This window comes from Lolium perenne, chromosome 5 (genome assembly GCF_019359855.2).
Source record: "Lolium perenne isolate Kyuss_39 chromosome 5, Kyuss_2.0, whole genome shotgun sequence".
Taxonomy (NCBI): Eukaryota; Viridiplantae; Streptophyta; class Magnoliopsida; order Poales; family Poaceae; genus Lolium; species Lolium perenne.
Genome location: NC_067248.2, coordinates 46495250 through 46512738, shown reverse-complemented (window position 1 = coordinate 46512738; position 17489 = coordinate 46495250). Strand labels below are relative to the sequence as shown.

At 41.0% G+C, this 17489-nt stretch overlaps 2 protein-coding genes across 2 annotated transcripts; one reads left to right on the top strand and one right to left on the bottom strand.

The window, feature by feature from the left end:
- The first annotated feature begins 10984 nt into the window (after positions 1–10984).
- Positions 10985–13245, top strand: LOC127298449 (cyclin-A3-2). The gene is made up of 7 exons (XM_051328294.2): positions 10985–11531; positions 11654–11886; positions 11986–12138; positions 12239–12272; positions 12379–12528; positions 12630–12764; positions 12853–13245. Exons 1-7 carry the CDS (start codon positions 11202–11204, stop codon positions 12922–12924), a joined length of 1107 nt encoding a protein of 368 aa, XP_051184254.1. The 5' UTR covers positions 10985–11201; the 3' UTR covers positions 12925–13245.
- A 2504-nt stretch (positions 13246–15749) lies between these two features.
- On the bottom strand, positions 15750–16838 carry LOC127298451 (zinc finger protein 7). The gene has a single exon (XM_051328296.2). The coding sequence runs from the start codon at positions 16655–16657 to the stop codon at positions 16103–16105; it is 555 nt and encodes a 184-aa protein (XP_051184256.1). The 5' UTR covers positions 16658–16838; the 3' UTR covers positions 15750–16102.
- Between the last annotated feature and the right edge of the window lie 651 nt (positions 16839–17489).

Genomic DNA, 17489 nt, shown 5'->3' with positions numbered 1-17489 from the left:
ACCAGAAAGGTACTTTGATTACATCAAACGCCACTGCGTAAATGGGTGGTTATAAAGGTGGGATTAAGTATCCGGAAAGTATGAGTTGAGGCATATGGATCAACAGTGGGATTTGTCCATCCCGATGACGGATAGATATACTCTGGGCCCTCTCGGTGGAATGTCGTCTAATGTCTTGCAAGCATATGAATAAGTTCATAAGAGACCACATACCATGGTACGAGTAAAGAGTACTTGTCAGGAGACGAGGTTGAACAAGGTATAGAGTGATACCGATGATCAAACCTCGGACAAGTAAAATATCGCGTGACAAAGGGAATTGGTATCGTATGTGAATGGTTCATTCGATCACTTAAGTCATCGTTGAATATGTGGGAGCTATTATGGATCTCCAGATCCCGCTATTGGCTATTGGTCGGAGAGAGTACTCAACCATGTCCACATAGTTCACGAACCGTAGGGTGACACACTTAAGGTTTGATGTTGAAATGGTAGAACTTGAATATGAAATGGAGTTCGAAGTATTGTTCGAAGTCTCGGATGGGATCCCGGACATCACGAGGACTTCCGGAATGGTCCGGAGAATAAGATTCATATATAGGAAGTCATATTCCAAGTTTGGAAATGATCCGGTGCATTTGTGGAAGGTTCTAGAAGGTTCTAGAAAAGTTCGGAAGAAATCACTTTGGAAGGCGGAGTCCCAAAAGGACTCCACCACCCATGGCCGGCCAACCCTAGGGGTGGAGTCCCAGGTGGACTCCACCTAAGGTGGCCGGCCACCTCCCCCCATGGGAAGGTGGGAATCCCACTTGGGTGGGAGTCCCACCTTGGGTAGGTTTCCCTACTACATGGAAATTTTGGGTTGGGGTCTTATTCGAAGACTTGTAGACCAACTCTTGGGGGTTCCACCTATATAATGAGGAGCAAGGGGAGGGGGCCGGCCACACCAAAGCCATTGTGGCCGCACCCCCTCAAGTGGTCGGCCACCTCTCCCTCTCCCAAACCCTAGCCGCCCCCTCTCCTCCACCTCTCCCGCAAAGCTTAGCGAAGCTCCGCCGGAGTTCTCCATCGCCACCGCCACCACGCCGTCGTGCTGCCGGATTCAAGGAGGAGCTACTACTTCTGCTGCCCGCTGGAACGGGGAGAAGGACGTCGTCTTCATCAACACCGAACGTGTGACCGAGTACGGAGGTGCTGCCCAATTGTGGCGCCGTGATCAAGATCTTCTACGCGCTTTTGCAAGCGGCAAGTGATCGTCTACCGCAGCAACAAGAGCCTCATCTTGTAGGCTTTGGAACTCTTCAAGGGTGAGAATTGATCATCCCCTCGTTGCTCCCGTCTTCTAGATTGCATCTTGGCTTGGATTGCGTTCTCGCGGTAGGAAATTTTTTGTTTTCTATGCAACGTTATCCTACACTTTTTGCAATATTAAGGACTTTAGCACATTATGCTTGTTAGTCAAGGTGTGAAGTCATGAAAAGACAATAAACCATTCAATACTTCCTCATGAGCTAAAACAAAGCACAACATATGTAATAATTTTGAAGGTCTAAAGATAGCACACAAGCAATTTACTTTGGAGTGACGGTGAAATACCACATATAGGTAGGTATGGTGGACAGAATTGGCAACTTTGATTTTCGGTAGTTGGATGCAGAGTAAAGCTCATACTCAGTACATGCGAAGGCTAGCAAAAGATTGGGATCGACCAACTAAGAGAGCAATAATGACCATAATTATGCATAGCGACAAAATATTATTAATCAAAGCATAAAGTGATATTACAAGTCGAAAACTAAATGATCATAGAGGATTTAGGTGACTGGTTTGTAGTCATAACATGGTGCAAGCATGTGCCAAGTCGACCCAATAACAACATCAAAGGAGAATACCACAATACTATATTTTTGTATGATGGAAACAACACATGATTCTTTCAATGGCGCATTAAGCACTCTCAGATATTTGAGACAAGTAATGCTACAACAATAATTACTAAGCATATGATGAGAATAACATCCAACATCACATGCTAAAGTTTATGCCACAGTCTAAACAAGCTTCTTTTTTCATCACTATAGGCGTGAAACATTTTACTCATCTCCAACACCAATCAACTTAATTGAAATAGCTCTCGGAGATGAAAATTAATATATACCAGAGAGCTAATCATACATAAATAAAGAATACTAACGAGCTCTAAATATAATTCGAGTGAAAGAACAAGAGCTAAACGCAGTACTAGCAAATTAGAACACCCGCAGAACAATCAGAGTGAAAACTAGAGTGTTATATGCAATGAAAACGGAGCGTGTCTCTCTCCAAAAGAAATATGTTGGGGTCCAACCATATGATAAAGTAAACAAAACAAAATAAAACTAAAAACTCAAACAAAGACGCTCCAAGATCAACACATAACATATGAAGCAATAAAAATATAGTGTCTTGAAAGATGACCTGATATTTTTGTTGATGAAGAAGGGGATACCTTGGGCATCCCCAAGCTTTGATGCTTGTACCTATTGGATATTTCCTGGGGTGACATGGACATCCCCAAGCTTGAGCTTTTGTCCATCATTCATTTCATCACATCATTCTTCTCTCCCTACACTTGAAAACTTCCTTCACACGAAACTTCACACAATTCTCATTAGCATCATTAATATAATCAAAATAACAAATCCACTTGGTTCAGTTATAATATAAGTCAAACATCCATTAAAACATTTATCTATTGTAGCAATTTATTTGAAAAAGCTCTTTCTCTCAAAAGAACTCAAAAAATAAGAAAGAGATCAAGAAGCAAATGCAAATGGTGATAGAAATCTGTCAAAACAGAACAACAGGTAAAGATCGGTTTTTGTGAAAATCTTCTGTTGTTCAGATCGAAAAGTATTTAACTAACGAAAGTTAGATAATAACCCGGGGCATATGCACAAAAAATGGCAGCTCAAAATGCCACGCTGGCTGTTCGTACGAATTTTTATGGTGACATCACATAATCTGTTTCAGGACAACAGATTCCCCAAATCTTACTTTCTTCCTATTAGAGGATATTCTTGGCACAAAAACAAGATAAAATAATAAGAATATGTTATTACAGAGGTAAAAACTTTAAAGACTCAACATAGAAGAAAAATTATAGAAATAAAACAATGGGTTGTCTTCCATAAGCGCTTTTTTGGTTAATGCCTTTTAACTAGGCTCGGTAATTTGAGAGGATGCTCACGTAAGAAATATGAATTGAAGTAAAAGAGAGCATCAAGAAGCAAATAAAAAAAAGTCTAACCCACTTCCTATGCATAGGAATCTTGTATACAAACAAATTCACAAAGAATAAAGTGACAAGCATAGAAAGATAAAACAAGAGTACCTTCAAAACTTTCAGCATATAGAGAGTTGTTTTAGTACCATGAAAACTTATAAAACCATATTTTCATCTCTCATAATAATTTTCAGTAGAATCATGAATAAACTCAACAATATAACTATCACATACAGCATGCTTTTCATGATCTACAAACACAAAAAATTTATCAAGCTCAAAAATAGTGGGATTAAATCATTCAAACCCATTTTTAGCAACTTTATAACAATATGATTGATCATTCTTAAGAGGTATGGGGCTCCAAGATAAAGTCAAGACCCCTCCAATCTTATTTTCAATACTAGTGCAATAAATATTATCAACCAATATAGGAACATCATCTAGAGATTTATCATAAATATTTTCTAAGCAAAACTTTTTAGTACCATGCATTTCAAAATTAGGCACAAATAAAGGATTATCATAAGATTTATCAAAATAGCATGGATTATCATAGATAACATGAGCATAATTATTATCACAAGTTTTACGCATAGTAAAAATTTCAAGAGAATCCACATGAACATAACATTCATCCTCCTTTGGTAAGCATGGGGGACAATCAAATAATGTAAGGGATAAAGAGTTACTCTAATTAGAAGGTAGGCATGGGTAGCTAATCCATTCTTCCTCCTTTTGTACATCACTCTCCTCCTCTTCTTCATCTAATGATCTTTTAGGTTCAACAATTCTCTCTTCCACAGGTTCCTGCAAAATGTGGATACGTTCTTGTGCATGAATGAGTCTCTCTTTATAATCAATGATATAACAATTATTGCTAAAAAATTCTATGCAATAATCAAGGAAAGAAGAGACCATATCTGTAAGGTCTTTACAAGCGACATAGGTTTCATAATTTTTAGACATGAAGGATTCTATTTCAGAAGCTCCCATAAATAAGACAAATTGTTCTACTTCTTCAAACCAAAGATGAATATAATTATTCCAATGATAGTTCACAATTAAAACTTCTTTAATAAAGCCACATTGGAATCTAAGATGTTTAGTCTCCTGTTCAGAGCAACAATTTATATAATGGCGTTTAAGCAAAATTTTAGCAATTAGATCCAACTTTTGTAACACGCCTCTCATGACTTTACCCTTATATGATTCTCTATACTTTATAAATAGTTCCATAGATCTTCTAGCAGGTTCTTCCATAGCAACAATTTTTTAGATTTTCTGTTTTTCAAATTTTATGGATTTTCGGGTATATAAGAAAAATAAAACAACGCAAAAATAAACTAGACGAAAGAAAACTAAACAAAACATCACTAAACAGAAATAAACTAAGAACAAATAAAGTAGACAAGACAAAATAAAATAAAAACAGAGAGACAGGTAAAGTGTACTTCCAGGTGAACTTATGAGTAGAGCTATGCCTCCCCGGCAACGACACCAGAAAATACTCTTGATGACCCACAAGTATAGGGGATCGCAACAATTTTCGAGGGAAGTGAACCCAAATTTATTGATTCGACACAAGGGGAGGTAAAGAATACTTATAAGTCTTAACAGCGGAGTTGTCAATTCAGCTGCACCTGGAAAAGCACTAGTAACAGGGGTGATGTGAAAGCAACATTAATATGAGAGCAATGACAATAGTAACATAGCAGCAGTAGCACAGAGGATATGGCACCGGAAAATATTCCAGTGCGGAGTTGACTGTAAAGCAATGATGATAACAGAAGGACCGGAGTTCCCAGCTATGTACACTAGTGGTAACTCTACAAATAATATGTATTGGGTGAACAAACTACAGTTGGGAAATTGATTACTGTGAGGGCATGACAATGCATACTATGATAAGATAAATGTTATTGTAGTATTTAATTGGGCATTACAAAATAATACATAGACCGTAATCTAACTGCATCTATGACTAATACTCCACCTTCAGGTTATCATCCGAACCCCTTCCAGTATTAAGTTGCAAGCAGCAGATTATCACATTAAGCAATGTGTGTAAAGTAAACAATAAAATTATCCTTAGACAAAACATTGTTATTTTATCCCTAGTAGCCACAACACATCTACAATCTTAGAAGTTATTATCACTCTTCTAGAAACTACATGCATGAACCCACTATCGAGCATAAATACTCCCTCTTGGAGATACAGACAACTACTTGATCAGGGTAACTACAAGTACCGGAGAGCATGCAAGCTTAAATAACAGTAGTATGATAATATGATGAAAAATATGATCACAATTCCACAATTTATCGGATCCAAACAAAGACAACACCAATTCATATGGATCCCAATCATGTAAGGCAGCTCATGAGATCATTGTATTGAAGTACATGGGAGAGAGAGTACCAACTAGCTACAGACGAGAGCCCGTAGTCCAGGGGCGAACTACTCACGAACCATCATGGAGTTAAAGTGGAGGCGGTGGAGTCAATGGAGATGGCTCTGGGGGTCAATCCCCGTCCCGGCAGGGTGCCGGAACAGGAACTTCTGACCCCCGAAACTTGTCTGGACGATGACAGCGGCGACAGAACTTTTCGTGGACGGAGGCTGGATGTTTTAGGGTTTTCGCGTCGGAGGCAATTTATAGGCGGAAGGGCAAGGTCGGTGGGCGCTAGGTGGGCCCACACCACCCCTAGGCGTGGGCCAAGGCCAGGCCACACCTAGGGTTGGTCTGGCTGGCTCCTAGCCCCCTCCGTCTCTCCTCTAGACTCCGTCTTCATTTCGGTAAAATAGCAACTTCGGCTTTTGTTTCGTCCAATTCCGAGAATATTTCATGTACAACTTTTCTGAAATACAAAACAACAGAAAGAGGGAACTGGTACTGTGGTATCTTATCAATAGGTTAGTACCGTAAAATGTATAAAAGTGCAAGGAAGTGTAAGCAAACCATATAAATTTTTCGTAAAACAAGCATGGGACATCAAAAATTACAGATACGTTTGCAACATATCAGGGACCTGGAAGCACACCTGGATGGGCCTGAGGCCCAAAAGACATCAGGTGGCTCGACCAAACATGTAGGGCGCGCCACCTGTGCTCTTTCGGCAGTCGATCGTCCAAATCGCGTGATCTTTTCGCCCACCGAAGCATTTTGACATAAAAATCACTATCTATGGCCCTGAAGTGTTCTCGGGATGAGAGCGCCGCAGAAAGACAGAAACACGAAAACGAAGGCTGCAACAAAGAAGATTGGAGGGGGAAACTCCGTCGGGATCACCACCGGAGGGATCTCCACCTTCTCCAACGTCTTCATCATCATCATCACCATGATCAAGGGAGAGTAGTACACCTCTGGGCTATGAGTTCGTGGCACTAGTTTGATCTATTTCTCTCATGTTCTTCATAGTTCTTAGTGCCATATGAGCAGCCTCACATGATTATGGCCATATTTTGTAATACCGATGTGGTGGATCTTTATTCTATGATATTATGCTATGATATCTGATCGTATTATTTGTAAGATGTATTGATAGATGCATATTATGTACCCTTTCTTAAGTATTTGTTCTGATCCAACATCTATGTAAGAGCGTGTGCGGGGTGATGTGTGTATTAGATGGAGTAGCGTAGTTTTAATGATTGTATAGTGATAATAAATTCATGATCTATTATGGTTTTGCATTTTAGTTTGCTACCTCACTTGGGATAAAGTGAATGCATGTGCTATGTTCATCACGCGACAATAGTGATGATCTTGTTTGGTCAGGGTAGTATATTTGATATTCAAACATCATTTCAAAATACTTATGGCTATACTCTATTAATTCTTAGTACAAGATTGCATGAGTTTTCCCTTTCTTGTGGAGTATAAGAGAGATGTGTTGCATCATCTCTATGTTAGCACGTGATGCCCATATGAATTCTTATCTTACTCATATTATTATTTTGCATCCTCATATCTCATTGATGATTTACTTTTTATCTGCCACAACTTAAAAAAGAGAATAGTCAAGTGAACCCACGAACCCATATCCACTTTTTATCATAAGAAACACCTTTATGTCGATTTTATCTTATTTTCTATTTGCTACATTATTTTAATCCAAAAATACAAAAATATTTACTTTTCTTATTTGCATCTAAAACACCAAAAACAATCAACCCCTTTACAACTTTTACTTAGTTACTTTATTTCATGTAGTTTTACTCATTTTATTTTTACTTGTGTTTTATTTACTTACACGAAACTTAATATTACTTTGTACTCAAAAGTTATTTATTCACTTCAACCTTTTAGTCAACAAGTTATTACTTTAAAATTAATAAGAAATAGGAAACCCTAATTCCACCATGCATTAAACCCTAACTTCAATATTCCTTGTGAAACTCTAAAACCCTAGGATCCTATAAAGTTTAATCATATGAACTTCATCCTTACTCATAAATCCATAATAAGAAAAATAATGCATGCTCATGATCTAGTAAGATAATACCAGTTCATATGCAAATAGAGTTATGATTACATGTCTTCATTTTGCATAAGACCTTATATAACCAACTAGTACCACCTAATGGTGGACCCTAATTTGTTGCTTTCATATTATCACCCTTAACCATCACTACTTAGTATCACACCACCTGGATCAACTAAACTAGCAACCCTAAGTAGTGATTCACTTTATTTGCTCATGCTTAACTAAATCATGAAACTACTACATGATTATGAAACCATCTTGTTTAAGACCCATCTAATACCTACTTAGTGGAACCATTGCAAAGGAATAGTAAACCCTAGAACTCAACAACCCTAATTGTTATAATTATTCTTTATTAAGAAACATGTTCTTCAAAAGTTATTCTTTTGAAGTAAATAACAAATAATCATTAACCATGTCTTAGATGACTTAAAACTGATAACTGCTATTTACATATTAAGATTATGCGAACTACTATTCCATTGTGTGTTAGTATAATTGTCGTGATGCACTATACCATTTGTATATGATACCAAGTGAACCAAACCCTAATATAAGAACCTTGTTTGTGAAACCATCTCTAAAGTACAACACACACTAAAGAATTCGTTACAACTCATGAATCCTAAATCATCGGGGGTAGGTTACGCTTAGAGCAATTACATCTCATACTATGCATTATAGCATCTTTGCTAGTTATTTAAACATCATCCTTACCGAACGATGATGATATTTCAGAATTTGGAGTTATCACGTATGGAAGCTTTTACCTGCATAATGTTGCAGTCAAGAAAGGCAAGTCATCACTTGCTCATGGCATTTGATTATGTTTATCAAAATATTTGCAAAATAATATACTTATCACTCCTGCATTAAAAATCAAAATATTATTTTTTACAATTATGAATATGACTATGTGGTGGGAAATGGAACCATGGTTTGAGATGATGGTGGAGGTTCCATCAACTGGGAAAGGTATTCACCTAGGATTAACAACAAATGTCGTCCAATGATTCTAGCGTCGTATATTACGTGTTAAACGGTTAACCATAGGATCTTTAATGGGTTGGAGAAGTTAGCTATACCTTTTTCCTGTCGCATATCAACAGACTTGATAGAGCATGGTTGTTTGTTGGTGAACACACAGTAGTTTGGGATGGACCTAATCTCCCCATCCACCTGGATGAAGGGAGATGTACCGTCTATGATGGATTGTATCATGGTCATGGATCGAGTGATCGAAGACCCGCTGAATACAAGAGGGTGGGTATGTGGGGTCGCGGAGAAGGACAACGATTGACTTGGATCTTATACTGGGTCTCACACCAAGAAAGTGTGGACGGGAATAACGTGCCCGGTTGGCAACAAGGATAAGATCTCTTATGAGTAAAGTAACATACCTCTGCAGAGTGTATTTAATTGTGACCTGTCACTCCCTGTTTTAGGAAGGAACCGCGAACGCGGCAGGAAAGGAACTCCATGAAGTTCTGGTAAACCTGTGACGAAAATAGTTTTTCAGAATAAAAGCAACCTTTTGAAGAAATGTTTACAAAAATATTGCCTATGACTTTCTGGTCTGTGGCTGTAGCTAGCGCATTAAACACCTATTTCCCTATAACGAACTTGTTGAGTACGCTTGTACTCACCCTTCTTTGAACTCTTTGCTTAGATTTAAAGTCATCAAAGAAGAAACTACCGTGAAACTCGAAAAGAAAGGAGTCAACTACAATCAGATGGGGAACCCAATCGATGAAGTCAATGGAGTCAACTCCTACATCAACTAGGGTGGAAACCTAGACTAGTAATTGAAGGCAATCATTTTCCTAATTCTTAGCACCTAAGTATCTAGAGTTCTATAGCAAGCCAAGTATCTCTAGAGCTAGAGTTAGTAATAAGTTAGACTACGACTTGTTCTTTTGAAGCTTTATTCGTAGTTTTCCCTCACTGTAAAGTAGGAGGCTGTGTTGATCTTCTGTAAACAGTTAGTGTGTACTTTTATAGACATACATTGGACTCGCATATGTTTCTGTTTACCACTCGGAGGGATGTAATACTAGTGGAACAATGTTTTATTGGTGTTATGTCAACGACTTGCATGCTACACCATGCAGTGGTATGCTGGATCACCGCACAAACCCTGGAATCATTAAGACATAAATTTCCGACCACAATAGTTAGTTCTAAGGTCCTGATATAAATCCTCCTATCGCAACTCAAAGAATTGTAAAACGGTTTCTGTCATTCCGTCCCTTCCTACCGCCTTGCCGATGGCGATGTTGATGGAGATGCCCCCCCTATGCGAAGGAGGAGTGGTGATGACGATGGCTTCGATTCCCCCTCTCCGGAGGCCTTAGAGCAGCATGATCTGCCCTCTCCCGGAATTGGAGAGGACTTTCGCCTTCGCTGCCTCTGTAGATCGTGGGAAAAATATTACGTATGTTTTCTATCAAAACAGAGGTGTCCACAAAAAGGGAGGGCCGAGGCGATGCTCGAGGCGCCAAGAGTATGGGTGGCGCGACCTATAGGTCTGGCAACGCCACCTAGGCCCTTTCGACCCTCGTGCCCCCCCCCCCCTCGCGTGACTTCAAAGTTGTCAGTCCTTCTCCCGATGAAAAATTTCGGTGGTAATTTTTCTCAGATTTATTTATGTTTAGAAGGTCCTTGAAACAACAAAATACGAAAAAAGATGTTTTCTGCCTCCCAAAAAATTAAATGCCACTAAAAAGAACTTTGTAGGAAAGTCTCGAAAACTATCTAAAAATACATAAACAATGATAAAACAATGCAAATAATAGTAAAAACTAGTCCTATAAGCTGCTACCTACGAAGTACTCCCGTTGTCCATAAAAGTGTCGAAGATGCATCTAAATTCGGATCTATGAATACACTAAAGAGTGTCTAGATACATCTAAATTTAGATAAATTGTGATATCTATTATTTATAGATGTAGAGGTAATATTATTTTGTAGGCCTTGGTACTCTAAAAGCGTATATTTTCGACGTGGTACTGACTTGATGTTTTGAGTGCGGGCTTCGTGCGGGAACTGGGTAGGCCCAGGTTGAATTTTGGAGCGACACGCGGACGCGGGCGACTGGCGCGCCGCGGGATTTCCGGATTATTTTAAAACTTTTTACCGCCCGACTGTTCCCCACGTGCGCTCCACTCGTTCCAAAATTCCCCAATCTGCCCAAGCAAAACCAAAACGAAACCCGACTCGAGCTGCCCAAGCAAAACCACCGCAGCGCAGCGCGGCATTCTTCTCCCCGCGTTCGAATTCGCGCGATTTGGCGGCCACCTTCCCTCCCATTCCTCCATTCCAATCTCCAATCCTCTCTACATAACCGCCGCCGCCGAGCTCCTCCTCCCTCGCCGTCCCCGCCTCCGGATCCCAAACCCTACCTACCGCGCGCCCGCCCCGGGGAGCCAAGCGCAGCGCCGACGATGGCCGACAAGGAGAACGCGGCCCCCCTCGCGGCCTCGGGGCCCCGCCTCACCCGCGCCGCCGCCAAGCGCGCCGCCTCCGCCGTCTCCGGGGGCCCCTCCGGCGGCGCCAAGCGCAAGCGGGTGGCGCTCAGCGAGCTCCCCATCGCCCTCTCCAACGCCGCGGCCCTCCCCTCGCCGCCGCACCCCGCCAAGCCCGCCGACGACATTAGATGCGCACCCGCCTCGCCGCCCGCCTCCGCCAGCAGCGGCGGCGGCGGAGACGACGACGACTCCCCGCTCTGTGGGTCCTACGCCTCCGACATCTACACCTACCTCCGCACTATGGAGGTACTACTACCCCACTACTCCCGAAACACGATCCCCATTTCCCGCAGTGCGGTTCGATGCGCTGGCGCTGGGTCCTCTAACGCAGCCGATCTGATGATGGTTTCCTCTACCGCGGGGTGCAGGTGGACCCGGCGCGCCGGCCGGCGGCGGACTACATCGAGGCGGTGCAGGCGGACGTCACGCCCAACATGCGCGCCATCCTCGTCGACTGGCTCGTCGAGGTCGCCGAGGAGTACAAGCTCGTCGCGGACACGCTCTACCTCACCGTGGCGTACGTCGACCGGTTCCTCTCCGCCAACCAGCTCGGCCGCAAGCGGCTGCAGCTACTCGGCGTAGCCGCCATGCTCATCGCTGCGTAAGCAAGCGCAACCGACCCCCCATCCGTTCGCTACCATTGCCTCCACAGCATTTAGTTTATTATTAAGAGGATTCTGAGGATTGAGGCCGCTCGCAGGAAGTACGAGGAGATCAGCCCGCCGCATGTGGAGGACTTCTGCTACATCACCGACAACACCTACACCAGGCTGGAGCTACTCACCATGGAGAGCGACATACTCAAGCTCCTCGACTTCGAGATTGGCAGCCCCACCATCAAGACGTTCCTCAGGTGGTGCCATACACTCAGCCCCCAAAAAAGTTCACAATCTCTGCCCATTCTGAATCTGCAACTAACCGAATCTTTGTTCCCCTTGTTTCGCTAATTTCAGGCGGTTCACGAAATCTAGCCCAGAAGACAAAAAGGTGACTGCCAATCCTTCAAATTCGTGCCCATTCGACTTAATTTTTCCTCCATTGCATCCAGTGTACTATACCGACACCTGAAGTTATTCTTCCATGCTTGTTACAGCGCTCCAGCTTGCAACTCGAGTTCCTGGGTAGCTATCTGGCTGAGCTGAGTCTTCTGGACTACAGCTGTCTCCGCTTCTTGCCATCAGTAGTTGCCGCTTCATCGATTTTTCTTGCCAGGCTGACCATTGCACCTGACAATAATCCTTGGGTAAGAGCAGCGAAGTAGATCCTCAAAGCTTAGAATGTTGCTTTTGATATTTCAACTTCTCAAAGGCTGAAACAAACTATCCTATGCTAATGTGGCTGCAGAGCAAGGAAATGCAGAAACTGACAGGCTACAAGCCATCAGAACTCAAGGACTGCATCATAGCCATACACGAACTGCAACTCAATAGAAAGGGTCCATACTTGTCGGCGATTCGGGACAAGTATAAGCAACACAGGGTATGCTCAACTCCTACAGTTATGTATTCTTCCTCTGACATTTGTTTTGCTGGTAGTGTTGGTCTAATTCTGAAATCATTTGGAACAGTTCAAATCTGTGTCAACGTTGCTCCCTCCTGTGGAGATCCCTGCATCATACTTCCAAGACTTAACAGAGTAGCTGTTCTTGGACTGCTCCACTGTAAAGATAATAAGAGCTCATCTCGACCTCATGTGGATAAGGGACAGTTTACAGTTTCAGAGCAAGTTCTCAGTCAAGTTAGGATGCTGGAGGTTTCAAAGCCTAGGCAGGAGCTTTTCGAGTTTGTCTAGGAGCTAGTCAATCACAAGTAGGAGATTAGGCATTTTCTTGTTTGTAGAATTGTACCTCTGTATCATATCTTAGAATATTGTGCCTTGGATCTTTTTGGCAACATATTTGTAATGTTTGATATATGCTGATCCATTGCCTTTGCTGATTCTTTTTTGTTTTGATCTGTTACCAAGCAGTGCACTTACAATATTCCACCTTTCTCTTAAGGGGCTGTATTTGAAAATGGGCCTAAGTAACATAGCTTGCACAAGTAATCATACTTGGCATGCTGCTTATTTTTTGCTGTTTAACTTGCCTTGATTCTCTACTAGTGTGATGATTCTTGTTGAATCAAAACCCTAGAGGTCTGAGACATCACCTGTGAATGATAAAACCATTTCATGCCTATGTGGTGTTAACTTCTGAATGACATAAATTGGCCAGCACACCAAAGAAATTCTTCTGTGTAGCACTAAAAGTACATACTGAGTAATAAACAAGCCAGATGATTCCAGGTGAATGGTTGTGTGCATCTATTGATGCAGAGGTTGGGAGTCTACCCCCTTTTCGAAGAAGAAGATTTCATATGTAACTTTGGTGTTCATCAGCCTGGTGAATAAAGTTATCTTCTTAGAGTATTTTAATTTGATACCGAGGTAATGTGTTATGTCTGCTTGTTTGTTCAGTTTTCAAAATTATCAGATGGATTTTTGACAATATAACCTTACTCAAGCAGATTCGGTTTATTGGATGCCCCAAAAATAATGTTGTGCTGTTATAGATTGCTTTGGACCTTTGTACCGGAATGTGCTGTGAAGAGATATCTACGATTAGTATGTTGATGGTCACTTATTTCTGCCTATAGCTGTATAAGAAGCTCTGAACATGCTTTACGTTTATCATATGCATCTGACTGGACTACCAATATACACAGTGCAATGCATTGCAAGATACCTTGATTCTTCTCTGATGGCAACTGACACAGCTGAGACTTCCTGGTATTGTTTTTTTCTCTGTGATAAATGATTACATATGATTATTCTTGATAATATCATTCTTATGAATAGTCACAACTACTAATACTGTATGCAATACTGTGACAACTCCCTGGTTTGGAAATAGAAGGTGTATTTCATATTCTGGTGCAAAGAGTGTGCTATTTGCTCTGTACCCCACTACCCCTAGAGAATATCTAGGTTTACTTGTTCCCTACATACATGCATTGATTGTAGTAACAATAATTCTAGTGAATTTTAGCCATTCTCAATGTTTTCAAAGTGCAAGCTAAAATATGCACTGTATTTCAGGGAGGGAGTAATTTAAATGCCATATTTGTTCTGAGGTATTTATATACTACTCTACAACACAACATAAGTTAATGTTAGATGAACTTGCTGTTGTCAACTGCACTTTGTAGCTTCAGTGTTCTCTGTTAAATTTGAGACTTATTTTTTATCAGAGCTTCACTTAGCTTTGTGCTAGTTTGCACATTTTCCTGAGATTTTCTTAGCTATTTATTTTGATCTGCTTGAGAATTAGTATTTTCTCTATCCAACCACTATCTACTCCAGGTTATCACATGTTAACGTAACAAGAACTTACAAAGCATGTAATATGAGGATGACTGACGAGCCATTATATATGCTGCTTCTAGCAAGTTAAAAAAATCAGTGGATTCCTAAACGATGGTGTCCACTAGACTAAATATGATCATATTAAGTATCTGGTTACAAAAATATTGCAGTAATGTCAGCAAGAATTCAAAAAATAAATAAATAGTATCTTCAGAGTTCAGTACCGTCATATGCTTTCATGGTGATTTTTGACAATGTAATATTACTTAAGCAGTGTCTGTTGATTTGATCTCTGAAAAATAAGATTTTGCTGGTATAGATTGCTTTGGACCTTTGTCTCACCATATGGGCTGAGAAGAGATATGCATGATTAGTTTGTTGATGGTCACTTGTTTCTAGGTATAGCTGTATAAGAAATTCTGAACTTGCTTTCCATTCACAGTATGCATCAAGACCTGGAGTACCAATATCAACAGTGCAATGCCTTGCAAGATACTTCCTCTCTGATGGCAATTGATGCAATTGAGAGCTCCTGATATTGCTTTTCTTTGTTATAAATGATTAAATGTGTTTATTTTTGCTAATGTCTTTGTGTGCAATACTATGCTCTAGGCGACTCCCTAGTTTAGAAATACAAGGTGTATTTCATACTCCAATGCAAAAGAAGTGTGCTATTCCCTCTGCATGCCTAAAGAATATCTAGGTATACTTTGTGTTCCCTACATGCATGCCTTAAATGCAGTACTTCAGTGATAATAATTTTGGGGCAGTTTAGTCCTTTTCAATGTTTCCTTGGTCAAAGTTCAAGGCAAAATATGCCCTGTATTCCAGGGAGGGAGTAATTTAGATGCCACATTTGCTCGGAGGAATTTATATACGAGTACAACATAAGCTAAGTTAGATGAACTTACTGCTGTCAACTGCATTTTCCAGCTTCAGGGGTTTATGTTAAATTCGCAACTTTCTTTTATCAGAGCTTCACTTAACTATGTGTTAGTTTGCACATTTTCCTGAGATTTTCTTAACTATTTGGTTTATCTGTATGAGAACTAATATTTCTCCACCTGTCTATTATATTACTCCACTTTATCAAAAAAATCTATTATACACTCCAAGGTATGTTTTTATCGGAGCTTCACTTAGGCAGGTTAAACAAGAATTTACAGAGCTTGTAATATGATGATGACAATATATATGCTGCTTCTAGTAAGTACAAAAATCCGTGGATTCCTTCACAGCGGTGTCAACTAGGCTAAACATAATCATATTAAGTATCTTGCTACAAAAATATTGCAGCAATGTCACCATGAATTCAAAAAGAACAATCGTATCTTCAGAGTTCAGTACCATCAATGCTTTTCACTGATTCTGATGGCGAGATGAACTTAATTGATCACTTCTTCAAACCATTTATTCAGAAGGTCAAACTCGACGTGGACTTCTGTAGTGGTCAAAGTTGATACATCAATCTATCAAAGCCTGAGGTTCAAGTCTATCTTACTTTGCTCTGATGGTTGGTCTGAAGGTTGTGTTCTTGATCTGAAGCTTCCTGGCCATATGGAATTTTGCACCTCCTCGCAGGGAACTGTTTCCCAGGTCATCCCTCCTTCATGAAACCTCGGCGTCGTCCTGATCTGTGCTTGTTGGCTTGACTTCTGAATCACTGAACTCTGGTTAACTCTCAGGGATTGCACAAAGACGGCATGTGCCTCAAGAGGAAGGCCCATCACCATCCTCTGTGCATGGTAGGAGCGCTTGGCAGCGCTGCGCTCCCGCTTGTGGGCGTTCTGGTGGCCACCCAGCGCCTGTGAGCTGAAGAACTTTCGCATGCAAAAGTTACATGAGAAGACCTTGTGTGGGGCAGAAGGCTTGGGATCAGGGTCAGGCTCCGAGCAGTTTGCTGCCTCCTCTGGTGACCCATTCGTGCCTAGCGTGAGGCTCAGCCATGCCGCGCCGTCTTCCTGGTCGATGGTAAGCCTCTCTGGGCTCTCCTTGTTCACTGATGATGCTTCGTCTGCTTGCTCCATCTCCTACCATGAATTTTCTCCTGGTTCTCTCTCTAGGTTTGTTTGCAGCTCATGTTTGGTGCATCTCTTCCAGTTTGCAGTTTGCCTTATAAAGGGGGACTAGGTTGGGAGGTGCAGGGAATATTTTGGGCTAATAATTGAGGCTTGTGGAGAGGCCCTTGTGCGGAATCAGGAGGTAACGAACTTTGTCTGGAGTTAGTGGATATCTATCTTTATTTGATTATATCTCTTCTTTCCTACCTGGCCCATTCATATATACTAAGAGATGCTACATACTCCAGGGGGCAATACAAGGCAATGCATGCTTCTGTCATTTTTCCTGTACTTTCCTTGGTGATTTGATATCTAGTTTCACACCATATATGTTGCTGCTGTGTGTACTCCTACTCTTTTTCTAAAAGAGAACAAGAATCACAGTACAAGGCATGAAGTTTCCATGACAAGCTTTCTTCCATTTGCAAGCATGCCTGGCACAGGCACCATTTGACTATTTGGCAGGTGGGGTGATGATAGCGATTCTACATTAATAAGAAAGTCATGAATCTTGTTAGGATTGTGGTTGAGTCTATTCAGGAAAGCCCACAGTTCCAGGCTCTAGAATGTTGGTTAGGTTAGGCCATAAGAAGTAATCCTATATTATTGACTTGTGAACACTGTTTGACAGATACTGTTGTACTGGTAGTTGTGTACAATCTTTTCATTTACCCCATATCTGTACTATAGCTACCTTTTTTCTCTGTAAATTAACTACTTGCACTAAAAGCATGATGGTTAGGTCAGAACTCACAAGAAGCAATATCAATAGGCGCCAGCAGCTGATCTTATGACTGTT

What these genes read in the sequence shown, in the direction of transcription:
- LOC127298449 (XM_051328294.2), top strand. Translation starts at nt 11,202, where the DNA reads ATGGCCGACAAGGAGAACGCGGCCCCCCTCGCGGCCTCGGGGCCCCGC. An exon ending in CCTACCTCCGCACTATGGAG is followed by an intron (nt 11,532 to 11,653) that starts GTACTACTACCC and finishes CGCGGGGTGCAG; the next exon opens with GTGGACCCGGCGCGCCGGCC. An exon ending in GCCGCCATGCTCATCGCTGC is followed by an intron (nt 11,887 to 11,985) that starts GTAAGCAAGCGC and finishes GGCCGCTCGCAG; the next exon opens with GAAGTACGAGGAGATCAGCC.
- LOC127298451 (XM_051328296.2), bottom strand. Translation starts at nt 16,657, where the DNA reads ATGGAGCAAGCAGACGAAGCATCATCAGTGAACAAGGAGAGCCCAGAG.